Source organism: Phoenix dactylifera, chromosome 3, assembly GCF_051530095.1.
Source record: "Phoenix dactylifera cultivar Ajwa chromosome 3, Ajwa_hap1_PhDact_Kaust_v1.1, whole genome shotgun sequence".
Lineage (NCBI taxonomy): Eukaryota > Viridiplantae > Streptophyta > Magnoliopsida > Arecales > Arecaceae > Phoenix > Phoenix dactylifera.
In genome coordinates this window covers 32958936-32973039 of record NC_143192.1, presented here as the reverse complement: position 1 = coordinate 32973039, position 14104 = coordinate 32958936, and the positions used below count along the sequence as shown (strand labels likewise).

At 41.8% G+C, this 14104-nt stretch overlaps 1 protein-coding gene across 3 annotated transcripts in view; it reads left to right on the top strand.

Moving 5' to 3' along the window:
• Positions 1-14104, top strand: part of LOC103717430 (mitogen-activated protein kinase kinase kinase YODA) — a 37593-nt gene that overhangs the window by 10346 nt on the left and 13143 nt on the right. For all 3 annotated transcript variants that reach the window (XM_008805810.6, XM_017845265.5, XM_026808570.4), the window contains 4 exons: positions 7033-7193; positions 7306-7381; positions 7895-7954; positions 8080-8187. In XM_008805810.6, the coding sequence (XP_008804032.2) occupies positions 7033-7193; positions 7306-7381; positions 7895-7954; positions 8080-8187 (405 nt within the window). The remainder of the gene's footprint in view (positions 1-7032; positions 7194-7305; positions 7382-7894; positions 7955-8079; positions 8188-14104) is intronic.

Genomic DNA, 14104 nt, shown 5'->3' with positions numbered 1-14104 from the left:
TAGGAATGGAATCACGATATGTGCACACCTAATTGATACACATACTCACAGACATCACTATATGTTTTGTCATGTTGCTAATCAACTGTAGTGACTGGAAGAGCATTAGCTGAACCAATGTCCATCTTAAGTTATGCAGCAGTACTTGCACTTATGGATACTATGAAACAGAGTGAACCAATGTTTTACTTAGAGGCTATCTTAGTGCTGCTGAAGTTCACACTCCAGATGCATTTGCCCTGGATTTCAGATTATGTGTTTGGTTATAATGGTATATTTCTGCACCAGCATCAATCTTGCTATTGTAGACAAAAACGCTGTATGTGCGTAACATCTTGTATATAGTGGAACTATACTGGGACTTCATTTTAGAAAGTTTCTGCCAATCCAAGAAACTGGTGCAAGTAGCAGGCCGGCCAATGAAGATCTTTGGGTTCTCTTGTGGAAATACACAGCATTCGATTCAATGTTCATTTCTAGTTTATATAAGTATTTGCTTGCTTTCTGGTTCCTAGCATCAGATATCCATTAAATTGCTTCCCAATTTCCAGCCATTTGCTGTTGATAAAATTCTGCAATCCAACCCACCTGGCTTCATATTGTCACAGAACTGCATTTATATGTGGATATTCAAGCTTCTGAAGCATGATGGATATTTTATTGTAGTCTCTTGCACCTAAAATCTCTCCCCCCTCCTTCTCACTCTGTGTAGTGTGTCTGTGGTCAATTTTTTGAGCAAACAAATATGTCCAGCAATCAGTACCAATTTCTCCTTTAATAAATTTGAATGAGATTTGGTGATATATGCCCCTTCTTTTATATGTTCACCTTCTTGATTTTCTTCCACGGAGAAGGTGATACATAAAAGAGGTAATAAGTTAATAAAATACATGAGTTAATTTAACAATTCACATGCACAAATTAGTAAATGAATAATTTCCATTATATCTATGCTTGACGGATTCAGGTCGATTTATTGAACATTTCCTCCTTTTTATTTTATTTATAATTTATTTAATTTTCTTTTTATATTTTTTTGCATTTTCTGTTTTGTTTACATATGTTGGTCTTTTTTATGTTAAGTTATTTTTGTTCTCGCTTTCTATATACAGATTTCTTTTTCTCGCTTATGTCTCAGCATACAACTCAGTTGTAATCATGGTATGCTGAACCGATCGGAACCGGTCGGTTCCGGTACCGGTTCGGTACGACGTATAATTTCGGTTCCGACCCCTTCTATGGTTCCATACGTGTACTGGTGCGAACTGACCCGATTCGCATGGTACAAGCTGGTACCGGTGCGTACCGGGCCGGTTCACACCGGTCTAAGCGTGGGCACCTCGCGTGCCCTGCGGGCAGGGCCCTGCGCACGCGCTGTTTCCCGCGTTGTTTTCCGCGTCCACTTTGTGGCATTTAACGTGTCCGCGCGCGCATCCGCGCGGTATTTTTTTTGTCTTCACCGGATTCGGTTCGGTACGGTACCAGTACCGTACCGGGACCAATGCCTACCGGTATGTTGGTACAATCAGTACGGCGGACCTTGGTACTTGCAATGTCCAAAACAACCAATTACAAGTATTAGGTGTAATTGACCAGCTTTCTTACTCCCAACAGGGCATACAAATATGTGGAAATAAACCTAGAGCAGTAGCCAACTGAAATCTTTCGCAACATAGATTAGTCAGGCACCTTTTTGAGTCATATAAGATGGTGCGGGCACTAGTACCAGACCACCTATCTCTCAGGTCTATGGTCGCCGTAGGAGGATGGTCCAGCTAGTTTCATTGTGGTTAGAGTGATTTTATTTTATTTTATTGGCGTTTGGGCTTACTTAGGTATTTTTATCTTTGAGGGTCTTTTGTCTTCTTTGTAGGGGAATTTTTGTATTTTTGGGTTTCAAAAATATGTTGGACTATACATCGTATGGGGTATGCTATGAATGAAAAAATTGATTCTTTTTCTTTTAGCCCTGGTGTGAAGCTAGAGCAAGAGCTAGGTGTGAAGCCTAGTTTCCTTCCTCCCCGTCCTCCCTTTTCCTTCTCCATTTTTCTCTTCTTGTGCTGTCCGGCATCAGCATTGGTATCAGAGCACGACAATAAAAACAAAGATTCTCCTGGGCTACCGTGGGCCTTGACCTTCACGTGGGGGCTCAGACTTCATGCAAGATCCAGACCTCGGTCAGACTCGTTCTCCCCAGGGAGAACGCGAAGGATGTTGTCTCTGAGGTATCTTCTCTCCAAGCTGAGAAAGGGGTCCCTATTCATCTTTCAAACCAAAAACCCAAACCCTTTTTTCCCGTGTGTTCCCCTTCTTCTGGTGACGCACGAGAAGGAAAAGGGAAAGTCTTCTTCCCCCCTTGAGACGGCCGGCTACCGGACGCGAGAGAGGAGGAAAGGCCGTATGCCCCTCCGCGACGCTTCCCGTGCCCCCACTCCCCCTCCGGGTAAAAAAAAATAAATTCCGCCACCGCCGTCCTCCCGATCTTAGAGGAACGCCGCCGCTCCTGAGTTTCCCGATGCTGATCTGCCGCCCTTCGTCCGGGTCCAGGGAGAAGAGCATGGTCGCTCCTGAGAGCCTAGACGTCGTTCCGTCGCCCCGCCCTGAGGAATGAGAATCTGTATGCCAACCTCAAGAAGTGTTCATTCTTTACTTCTCATGTCAACTTCTTGGAGTCCGACGCATCTGGCCTCAGTATAGGTGGAGTACTCAGCCAAGAACGCCATCCCATCGCCTATCGTAGTGAGAAGCTAAATGAGGCTAAGTAGAAGTATTTCACCTACGACAAGAAATTCTATGCCGTAGTCCAGGCTCTACGGTATTGGCGCCATTATCTGCTACCCATTGAATTCGTCTTCTACTCTGATCATGAAGCTCTTCGCTACCTCAATTCCTAGAAGTTGAATTCTTGCCATGCCAAATGGGTTGAGTTCCTCTAAGGAATACACTTTTGTCCTGAAGCACACATTAGGTGCCACAAACAAAGCTGCTGCGCTGAGTCGTCGAGTAGCCCTGCTCTCGGCCATATTTGTCAATATCATGGGCTTTGACAAACTCAAAGAGGACTCCTTGTCTTGCCCTGATTTTGGGAAACTTTACAAGACCCTCGCTGATGGACAAGGATCCTTGATAGATGGTTTTCATCTTCAAGATGGTTATTTGTTTAATAAAACCAAGATCTGCATTCCACGAACCTCAGTAAGAGATTTCTTAGTGTGGAAAGTGCATGCGGGTGGTCTTTCAGGGCATTTTGGACGAGACAAGTCTAATGAAGAGGTGGAACGTCAATTCTTCTAGCCAAGCCTCAAAAGGGACGTTGCCAAAATCATTGGCTAATGTGGAACTTGCCAACTAGCCAAACACATGAACAAAACACTGGCCTATATACCCCTTTGCCTGTACCAGATCGTCCCTGGCACGATATTAGTTTGGACTTCGTACTTGGCCTTTCCCGTACCTTCAGAAAACACGATTTTATTCTTGTGGTTGTGGACCGTTTTTCTAAAATGGCCTATTTTCTTCCTTGTTTCAAAACTTCTGATGCCTCCAAAGTGGCCAAACTATTCTTCGATGAGATTGTCAAACTGTATGGACTTCCAAAAACCATCGTATCCGATAGAGATGTATGCTTCATGAGTTACTTCTGGAAGACCTTGTGGCACATGGTTGGTTCCAAGCTCAAATTTTTCACTGCTTATCATTCACAAATAGATGGCCAAACAGAAGTGGTGAACCGAAGTCTTGGTAACCTTTTGAGGTATCTTGTGGGCGAACACATTCGCAATTGGGATTCAATCCTTCCTGTAGCACAATTTGCATACAATAATTCAGTCAATAGGTCCATAGGCATGAGTCCATTTGAGGTAGTGCATGGTTACAAAGCTAGAAAACCTTTGGATCTTTTATCCATGTCATCCCATGTTAGAATTTCTGAGTCTGCACATGCATTTCCACACCACATTCATGAGTTGCATTAGAAAATTCACAAGCGCATTCATGCAAGTTATGCTCACTATAAACTGCAAGCTGATTCTCACAGGTGTGATAAGAAGTTTCAAACTGGGGATTATTTTATGATCCGTATTCGGCCTGAGTGGTTTCTACCTGAAACTGTTAAGAAATTGCAAGCTCGTGGTGCTGGGCCATTTAGGGTGTTGCACAGGGTTGGCACTAACGCCTATATCATTGATCTCCCATCTGATTTTGGTATTAGCCCAACTTTTAATATTGAAGATTTAGTTGCTTACAAGGGCCCACCAACAATCTCCGATGATCTTTTTGCCGAGCCCTCTCCTGAGCCCAATGACCTCCCTATTCCTGATCCTATACCAGCTTCGATCCCTTTGCCCCTCCCACCAACACAAAAAAAGCAAATTGATGCCATTTTAGACGATCAGACAGTTTTTACCAGTGATGGAGGCATCCGGCGCTTCTTGGTTCGTTGGCGAGGACGACCAGAGTCCGATTCCACTTGGATCATGTGAGGTGAGCTCCAGCAGTTTGATCTGGACCTGTTGGAGTACTACCAGAGCTACATCGAGCTGCATTCGTTGAGGTCGTCTTCTTCCCACCCGGAGAGAGTTGGTGCGGGCACCAGTACTAGACCACCTATTACTCGGGTTTATGGTCGCCGCAAGGGGATGGTCCAGCCAGTTTCATTGTGGTTAGAGTGATTTTATTTTATTTTGTTGGCCTTTGAGCTTACTTAGGTATTTTTATCTTTGAGGGTCTTTTGTGAGATTGCTTCTTTGCTTCTTTGTAGGGTGTTTTTTGTATTTTTGGGTTTTATAAATATGTTGGACCATACATCGTATGGGGTATGCTATGAATAAAAAAATTGATTCTCTTTCTTTTAGCCCTGGTGTGAAGCCAAGAGCATGAGCGAGGCATGAATCCTAGTTTCCTTCCCTTCCTCTCTTTCCCTTCTTCTCCCTTTTTCTCTTCCTGTGCTGTCCGTCATCATAAGAACTCCTAAATGGGCAATGCAGAACTGAATGATAGCCGCTCAAATATAGACTGGGCTCAATTTGGTTGACATTAGGACTCATCAAAATTGGAAATCAGCAACTGATTTTTAACCCCATTAAAAAATTGTAATAGCCCAAATTTGGGACTGGGCGGTACCCTGAAGAAAATAAATACAGTTTCGGAGGCTAGTTACAGCCCATATTGATGCAAGAAACCATGTAAATACCCTAAAACTGAAAATGAGAATAAAAAAAAGTAAGGCAAACTTGAGGCCCAAGAAAGGAGCCAATTGAACTGATTGCCTTGCCTGCTTCCTCACTAGCATTGTCAAGCCAAAGGGTATCTTTAGCTGGCCCCTTCTGCTGAATAGCTGCAGTATCTAATCTGCAGGATAATTAATTTAGAGGTTGGTAATGTGCACAAAATCCTAGCAGCTGTATAGGTCTTTTTTCCTCCTGTAACTTTAGTTATTGAAAATCAATGAGATACTCTGGAATATAGTATTTTAGGAGGCCCATATTTTACCTTCATTATAGAACAAACATTAGGCAAGAAATTAATGATAAATTATTTTGAGTATGTTGTTAAGAGCCTTAACTCTCATAACAGCGATTCTTTTGTATTTCTTACCACCTTATTTTATGGTTAAGTAAGTTATACTTTACTTGTTCATCATCAAGTATATGATTATTTCTGTTTAGACTAAATATGGGAGAGAGAGGTTCCTTTTGTTAACTAACAATCAGACCCCAAAATATTAAGGTGATAGGAAAACATGATCAACAATCTATATCAGGCTTAAGACCCTCACTGATGTGCGGCCTGGACCATGCATGTGGAGGGACAAAATGACTGAAATGAGTCAAGACTATAACTGCAATAATTAAATAAATAAATAATATGGAGGCGATTAGGACTTGCAACCTCCAGCAAACCTGAGCTTTAATATGATGTTGACCAACCACCAGAGCATAAGCTGGTAGGGAAAGGTTCAGCAATGTATATCAGGCTTAATACTTTTTCCCTAATTTTCCTATAACAAAAGTGGAGGTCTAATTAAGCATTTAAATCCCATTTAAATGTGTTAGGAATTGTGGTGTGTGGAAACTGTTCAATCTTTTTCCATGCGATCCCTTAAGGTAGGAATGGGCATAGAATGAATTGACACATCTATGTTGATTTTTCATTTGAGAAATTCATTCAAAATAATCATAAGATGATGTTATTTACTTGGGGAAAGCTTGTGATTAGATGCCATCAGCTGTAATAGAATTGATGTACTAGAAATAAGATTTCACTGTCTATAGTGTATTTAAAAGAAGATTTCAGAATGAAGTCGTATGTACTAGAAATAAAGTGGGTAGACGGACTGGCAAGGTTCTTCTGCTTGCCTTTGAATGTTAATACAAAATTCTTGGTACAAGACTATAGTTGGTTCATCAGGTTGGACAATAAGAGTGTCTAGACATACTGGACTTTTGTCATAGTGGAAGCTAAGGACTTGCAAGAGGATAAAGGGAGCAGATGGCATGGGTTTCTCCAACAAAGATCAATGGGAGATTCTATAAACGAAGGGGTTTGGTTTGTGGAAATCCTAGAGAGTTTAGGAAAAAGGTGGTGAAGCCCTAAGAAGCTTTGGATTAAAGTTGTGGTCTGTTGGAGGAGTGCACTCTGCAATGAAGAGCTGGTGTTGATAGATGACCAATGCTACACCCTTGGTAGGAATACAGATGAAGATAAGGATTAGCATGTGAAAATAGATGGGACAAGAATTGTTGATTATTATGAAAGATACAGCTACAGTCGTCTCATTACACAAATATTTATTAGATAATTCAGTCTAGTGCTGGGGTAGGTGATGCAAAGACCTCTTTTAGTAATAAAGTAAGAAACTAATACATTTAATTTAAGGTAGTACAGGAATTTAGCGAACTATCTTGCATGGTTTCACAATTGGTAGATATTGTCATAATGCCTGTTATGTTCTCACCCTCAAAGGAGAGTATGAGCAACAATGCCTTTTCTCTTTCTCAGTGACCTGATATTGTATTTTTGTTTCTTAAACAGATAGATGATAAGCTATATATCTACTTGGAATATGTCTCTGGCGGTTCCATCCATAAACTTCTTCAAGAGTATGGGAAACTTGGTGAACCAGCAATTCGTAGCTATACTCAGCAAATCCTTTCAGGCCTAGCATATTTGCATGCTAAGAATACCGTCCATAGGTATAATTCAATATTAGTTTTCATTTTACTGACTGTTTTCCTCTTGGTATGTGCTGCTCCTGCCCCTAGATTATTATTTCTGATTCTAATTAATTTTTTGCTGCCGGTGCAGAGACATCAAAGGGGCAAATATTCTTGTAGACCCAAATGGCCGTGTTAAGCTGGCAGATTTTGGGATGGCAAAACATGTATAATTTTACATTTGCTATAGCCTTTCATTATTTGTGTGAATATGTAGTTACCTATTTCTTGTGCTGCTTGACTCTCTTCTAGCATTAAATTTGATGATTTTATAGTTTAAGTCCTCTAATGCTCAGGATCTTATGCTCATACTTTTTGCAAAGTTCTTGCTTTTTCCTGTTCTTTAGAGCTTCAGCTCTTTATAAGGAACCAGAGGTGTTGTCTTATATTTGTCGCTAACACTCGGCATGAATGTTTGTGATAATGTATGATGCTTTAGCTATAATGTACAATTAGTTAGGATTAGATACACCAAATATGGGACTTTATGGAATTTGATGGTGTTGTTTATAAATGGTGCTATCATGACACATGCAGGAACTTGAAACCATGACCGTGACATAATTTAGCATTTGTTATTTTATAAGTGTTGAAATTCTAGGAGAGATCAAACTTAAATAATTTAGTTAGGTACTTGAACGTTATACATAACTCTGTGTCTCATGCTTGTTATTTTCCAGATTACTGGACAATCATGTCCCCTATCATTCAAGGGAAGTCCCTACTGGATGGCACCAGAGGTGAGCATGTTTTAAGCATGGATAGTTTTTGTCCTTCTCAAATTATAATTACACTTTTTTTTTCCTTCCTTCCCCTTACAGTGCTATGCTTTCTGTTTCATTTCTCACTGACATTGTTTGCTCAGGTTATAAAAAACACAAATGGCTGCAATCTTGCTGTGGACATATGGAGCCTAGGATGCACTGTTTTGGAGATGGCTACATCTAAACCACCATGGAGCCAGTACGAAGGGGTTTGTACTTGGACTTATGAGATAAATGGTTAATTTTCAGAGTACTTCATTTTCTTTTTATTTTTTTGATGGAAATAGTGTCTCTAGGCCTACCCATTTTTTTAAAGTAGTATTATGATATTTAATATACTGTTGCAGAAGTTGTTGTTTCTGTTTCATTTTCTTTTTAAGTACTTATGAAATGCTATAGAAGCATTTGAATGCAATCCACAAGGCATATTAAAAAATAAATTCTAAATATTTAAACTTTGTTTTTTGAATGTAATAGAAAAAAATTGCTTCTTTAATCATCTTCTTATGGAAGCTAATTCTATTTCCTGATGTACTTTAGAAATTTAGTGTAACCAATCAATTCTTTCATTGTGATTTTCTAGGGGTCTGGTATGCTGATATATGGCATGACATGTTTCATTTGTTTTTTCGTTTTTTCAGGGTAATACTCTTGATTATATTGTTGAAATTCTCAGTATTTAATAAATGCCATATGTTGTGCTTATGAGTTTTGGTATAACTTCTCTGAATGGGATAATGGTCTGGAGATTTTTTTTCCTCTAGTGTTTTGGGCAGCGTCATTGGTCTGTAGTGGTGCACTGAATATGTTGTTGATGATTTAGTAATCAATACTAGGAGTCTGATCCACCTGTTTCAGAAATCTTCCTGATTTTAGTGCTTGCAGATAGGACAACAAGCATCATTCTTTACCACAATCTGTTTAGTCTAGTACAAAAAGTTGTTGGCAACCCATTTAACCTTGGAGGTTTGTCAGGACCAGCGCTGTGTTAATTCAGTATTTTTTTTAAGATATCCACAAATTTGCTTCTTTCAGTCAAAACCTGTCTTGGATAGATAAATTCTTATTTAAAAAATTAACCACTAGTAGATTGTTTGCTCCTACCCAGTAACTAGCATCCCAATGTTTCTCTTAAGCTGTCTGATATTGTTCCTGGGCCAGCCTACAAGCTTGAGCAGAGTGAAAAGATTCCATGTTTCAAACTCCAGTGTCTAGACACAGTATTCTGGTTCTAGCTTTAATATAGCAGTCCAACTAGTCCTCATCCTGTCTTTCCTTTGCTTTTATGAACTGATGGTTAAAAAAGTGTTTTCCCCGAAAATCTTCTTTGACAAGATCAAGCTCCTTGAATCCTTTTGGTGGAAGTATTGTGTCACACTGCGAACCTAGAGCATAATAGATGCCGCATGCTTGCAAGGCGGACCATACAAGCATGCAAGGCTACTGATCAAATCATAATAATTTCAGAGCAATAATATTAATGTTTTGATCCTCAAAATTAATTTCATCAAGATCCAATGAAATCATTTTCATAAACAAATATCCAAAAGTAACATGAGTCATAGTGTTCTAGCTAATTGTTATCATTCAAACCGAATAAAATATCCAAAACTAAATTGAACTAATCTAAACTAAACTAAGCTAGAAATTTAGATGACTCAAGTATCTCCAAGAAATCTAGCGCACTCCCCCAAGTCCTGAGCAATTATGATTCCAATTCTGAAAAATAGGAAAAAATAATGAGCTACACTAGCCCAGTAGGCAACATAATACATCAAAGTGGGGTCTAAGCATGCAAACAAATAAATAATCAAATAACATAATACTGACTGGGAAGAAATCAAATCTCAAATAATACACATATTTTTTTTCTAAAGTTATTTTTCATAAATTGATACTAAATCCAACATCAAGTTATGGCCACATAATTTAGTGGCATGGGTCAGATAGCAAATATGGGTGCACAAAGTGTTATATAATAGATACGATTATTCTAATCACCGGTGGCTCGGTGTCAAAACTAGTTTCTTAGATTACAAATCGACTAAACAAACATATAATCTCCATTGGCGGGGCTAGATCTCATGCAGAGAATATATATATAGCAATTTTCATAAATTACTCAGTCAAATTTTTCAAAATCCATTTCCCAAAGCAGATAATATGTTCAAAAATAACTTATTTACAAGAATAAAACAACACATATGCTTGAGCTATTTAATCAAACAAAAAACAAATCATAGACAGATCTAATAAATTAATTGTAATTTTAAAATTGGGCAAAATGATCTAATTTGGGGCACTGCAGGGTGTATAGGTTCATACCCGAACCAGGGTAGAGAAAGGACAAGGTCGCCCAAGTGGCGGTTCTTGACTGATCGAGTCGGTCCAAACAAGGTAAACTCAACTTGTCAAGATCAGCTATGATTTAGATGGCTCAATAAAGGTCAATAATGCCCGAATTCCAGAGGTACCTAGCAAGGGTCAAGGTAATGAGCTGGTGTGCCACTTGGGTACCGGAGTGGTTCAGGGTCTCCTCACTGGGGTGGACTTGGATCCGAGCAAAAGGGAGACAAGACTTTGATCTCTAGGTTTGCTTAGAGAGAAGAAGAGAGAAAGAGAGAGAAGAGAGATAATAAAGAAGAATGAAGGAGAGGAAGAGGACCACGTCTAGGTGGTAGTTGACAGTCGAAAGACCAACAACAAGGGGTGATCGACGGTCGGCAATAGGGCGCCTGGTGATGGAAAAAGAGAAGGAACAGCCAAAAACAGGGATTTTGGCCTTTTCTCCATATTTCATGGTCCTCGACAATGGGGCTCCAGTGACAGCCAAGAGCGGCACAAGGGATGGGTGCGCATCTTCGACGACAAGTGTCGGCAGCGGAGAAGGCCGAAAAAAGAAAATAAAAAGGGGTTTCTCGAATCTAAAAATAGGGGATAAACAGAGCCTCTTTTCCTTGCATTATTGTGGCAAAATCTCGGCCGGTGGTGGGGCTTATGAACAAGGAAGTAAAGGGGAAAAAGATCATGGTCCTTGTCACGCCCCGGACCCGGATCCGTGATACGGCCGTGCTATTGCTGACTGCCGTCCACAATAGCACGTAGCCTCGTACATGGTTAACAGGTAGTCAAAAGCAGTCAAACTTGCATATTTTAAAATATGTGCATTACAACCTACTGGTTGATAAGGTACAGAGCTTCTACCCAGTTTATGTATACAAAAGTATATTTATATCACCCCCAAAATAAAGAAGCCCCGTTGCAAAAGGAAAGTGCCTCTGGCGGCTATCACTGGTGGTGATCTGAAAAAAATATAAATGAACTGGCATGAGCTACACGGCTCAGTAAGTAATTCTGCATAATCTCGTCGGATCAACTATAAATACTAAACATGTTTAAACGGGGTTTGAGAAGCTGACATGTATACTATCTAACAAATCATCATGATAAAATATTCATGCTGAGTATATAAATCAATGTTTTATATCAACAAGAATTTTCATGAAATGCACATATAAACCGTGCATCCGGCATGCCGTGGTCCATACTCTCAGATGCTACTGCGAAGTTAGTATCGGCCACTGGCGGGGCTGGCTCAGTCATTCTCGGCCACTGGCAAGGCCGGCTCAGTTGCATTCGATCAGTAGCTCTTAAGAGTCCGTAAACAATACTTCTTGTAGGTAGTACCTCATGGATGCTACGGCGAATTCATTATCAGTCACTGGCGGGGCCTGCTCAGTTATTAGTCAGCCACTGGTGGGGCCGGCTCAGTCATTATCGGCCACTGGCAAGGCCGGCTCAGTTGCATTCGGCCCGTAGCAATAAGAGCCCTTAGGTATCCCTTGCAAGAAGTGCGTATAGCTAGATGCAATTCATCATCTTATTTTACACTTATACCACAATTATATTAATTGCATTCATAGTAATATAATCCAATTTATCTTGCATGCATAGAAAATCTGCATAAGCATAATGTATGCATAATCATAAAATATATGACTAAAACATGCCACTCGTATGCATGCTTCATAACTTATGATCTCCAATAAGATTAAGACGGGTTACTTACATGCGTGATCCATAAAAGATTAGGACAGGTTACTTACATGCGTGATCCATAAAAGATTAGGGCAGGTTACTTACCATGATTCGCTTTCCCCCAAGTCTCTCATGTCCTGGTGACGGATCCTGAGTCACCTAAAATCATATCATAATAAGCACATTATTTCCTTTTTACTTGTTTGGATCCTACCCAAAATTTAGCCTAAGTCCAATGTGTCCACATTAAAGCTTTTGGGGTTCAATTTACCCTAGATTGGGTCCATAAGGGTTAATTGGGTTTTTAAATAAAAGGATTGGGCCTGTTTTATAATTAAATCGAGCCTCTTCTAATCAATATGGCCTTCTAATTGGTCAATAGGCTTAATCCCAAGTTTAATTGGGTTAAATTTTGGGTTTAGGGTCAATGTGGCCCATTTGGGTCTGAGTCAGGGTCAGCCCGAGGTCAGTTTGGCCTCAAAATAGTCGAATTGGGCTTAAATTGGGCCTGATTCATATTCAATTGGGTCTGCTAAGACCCACATACTTAATTGGGTTCGGACCTGGCTCAAATTGGGCTCAATTGGGTTCAGATTTCACCCAATTCGTCATTTGGGTTCGCCCAACAGATTGGGCTCGTTTTAATTGGGTTCCCTTAACCCATTTTGGTTTTTAGGCCTAACGGTTGCGGGTTCGGATTCGGATTCGACCCGCAAACCCGTTATCAAGATTTTTTTTTTCTTTTTCTCTCTTTTCTTTTCCTTTTCTTTTTCTTTTTTTCCTTTTGGCCTAACGAGTTTCGAATCCGGACTTGAAGCCGACCCATTAGGCCGGACCCGTTAAGGGATTCATCCCTTTTCTCCGACCTTCCAGAGGCTTCCGCCTCTTCGTCTCCCGCTCTCCTCTCTCTCCTCCGGTCACTCTCTCTCTCTCCCCTTCGTTCCCATCGAAGACCTCAGTTGCTCCGGCCGGTCCTTCGGCCTTCTTCTCCGCCTCCGGCCAAAGCAACCCTCCGTCTCTCTCTCTTTTCCCCCCCTTCTCTCTCTCCTCCTTGGTTCCGACCGAAAGCCCTAGCCGTTCGGCCGATCCCTCGGCCTTCTCCTCCTCCGGCTGGAAACCCTAGCTTATGGCCTCTTCCCCCTTCCGATCTCTCCCTCTTCTTCTTCTCCATCGAAACCCTAGTCGTCTTCTCTCCTTCCTCTTGTCGGCGATCGGGGTGGAACTTCCCCGGCCCTCCGGCCGGGTCGGGGTTCCCACCTCGGGGCAGTAGCAGCGGAAGGCCGGTCCTTCCTCTTCTCCGAAGTGATGCCGGAGAGGGGAAGGGGGCTTGGAGATGGGTCGAGATCCGGGCTATACCCGAGAGCCTCCACCTGCTCCGTCCACGGCGAGGTATGGCCGGAGAGGATGAAGCCTCAAGGGTCCGGTGAGCTTTTATTATTATTATTTTATTTTTTATTTTTCTTTCTTCTCTGGCCTTTCTTTCACGGTGGCGCTACCACCTCTTCGCCGGGGAAGAGGCGGTGGTCCGGCCGGGCTGGTGGTCCTGTGGCCGGCCGGATAACCTAGGGCAACCGCGGCCGGGGCTGCGATGCCCTTGGTGCCCGCAGGCCGAGTTCAGTTGGGCTCGGCCCGATGGATGTTGGGCTCGGGCCTGGGCCTGGCCTGCTGGGCCATTCTCAGGCCGGCCCAGGGCCTGTGAGTCCGGCCCGCGGCCTGTGGGTCCAGCCCGTGGCTCTTCTCCCGTGCCGGTCTCCTCCCCTCTGTTTCATTGTTGAAACAGAGGGGAGAACACCCCACAGAGGGGTTTCTCCACCTCTTTTCCTATTTAAAACCCTATTCACAGTGTTCCTTACCTTACTTTGGCCGGTTGCAATCGGGCAGTGGCTCTTGGGTGGCCCCTCCTTCCTCTCCTAGAGCTTCAAGGTTTCTTCCACCTCCAGCTCCAGGGTTTCGGCTCTCTAGTTTAGTGTTCTAGGGGGCCAGGGGATAGAGGGTATCGTGATTTGGGTTAAAGGCTGAGGCTTAAATGATTTTGTTTAAGGGATGAGACCCCGGTCTGAGAGGTCCCATCCTCTCGTCCCCCCTTGC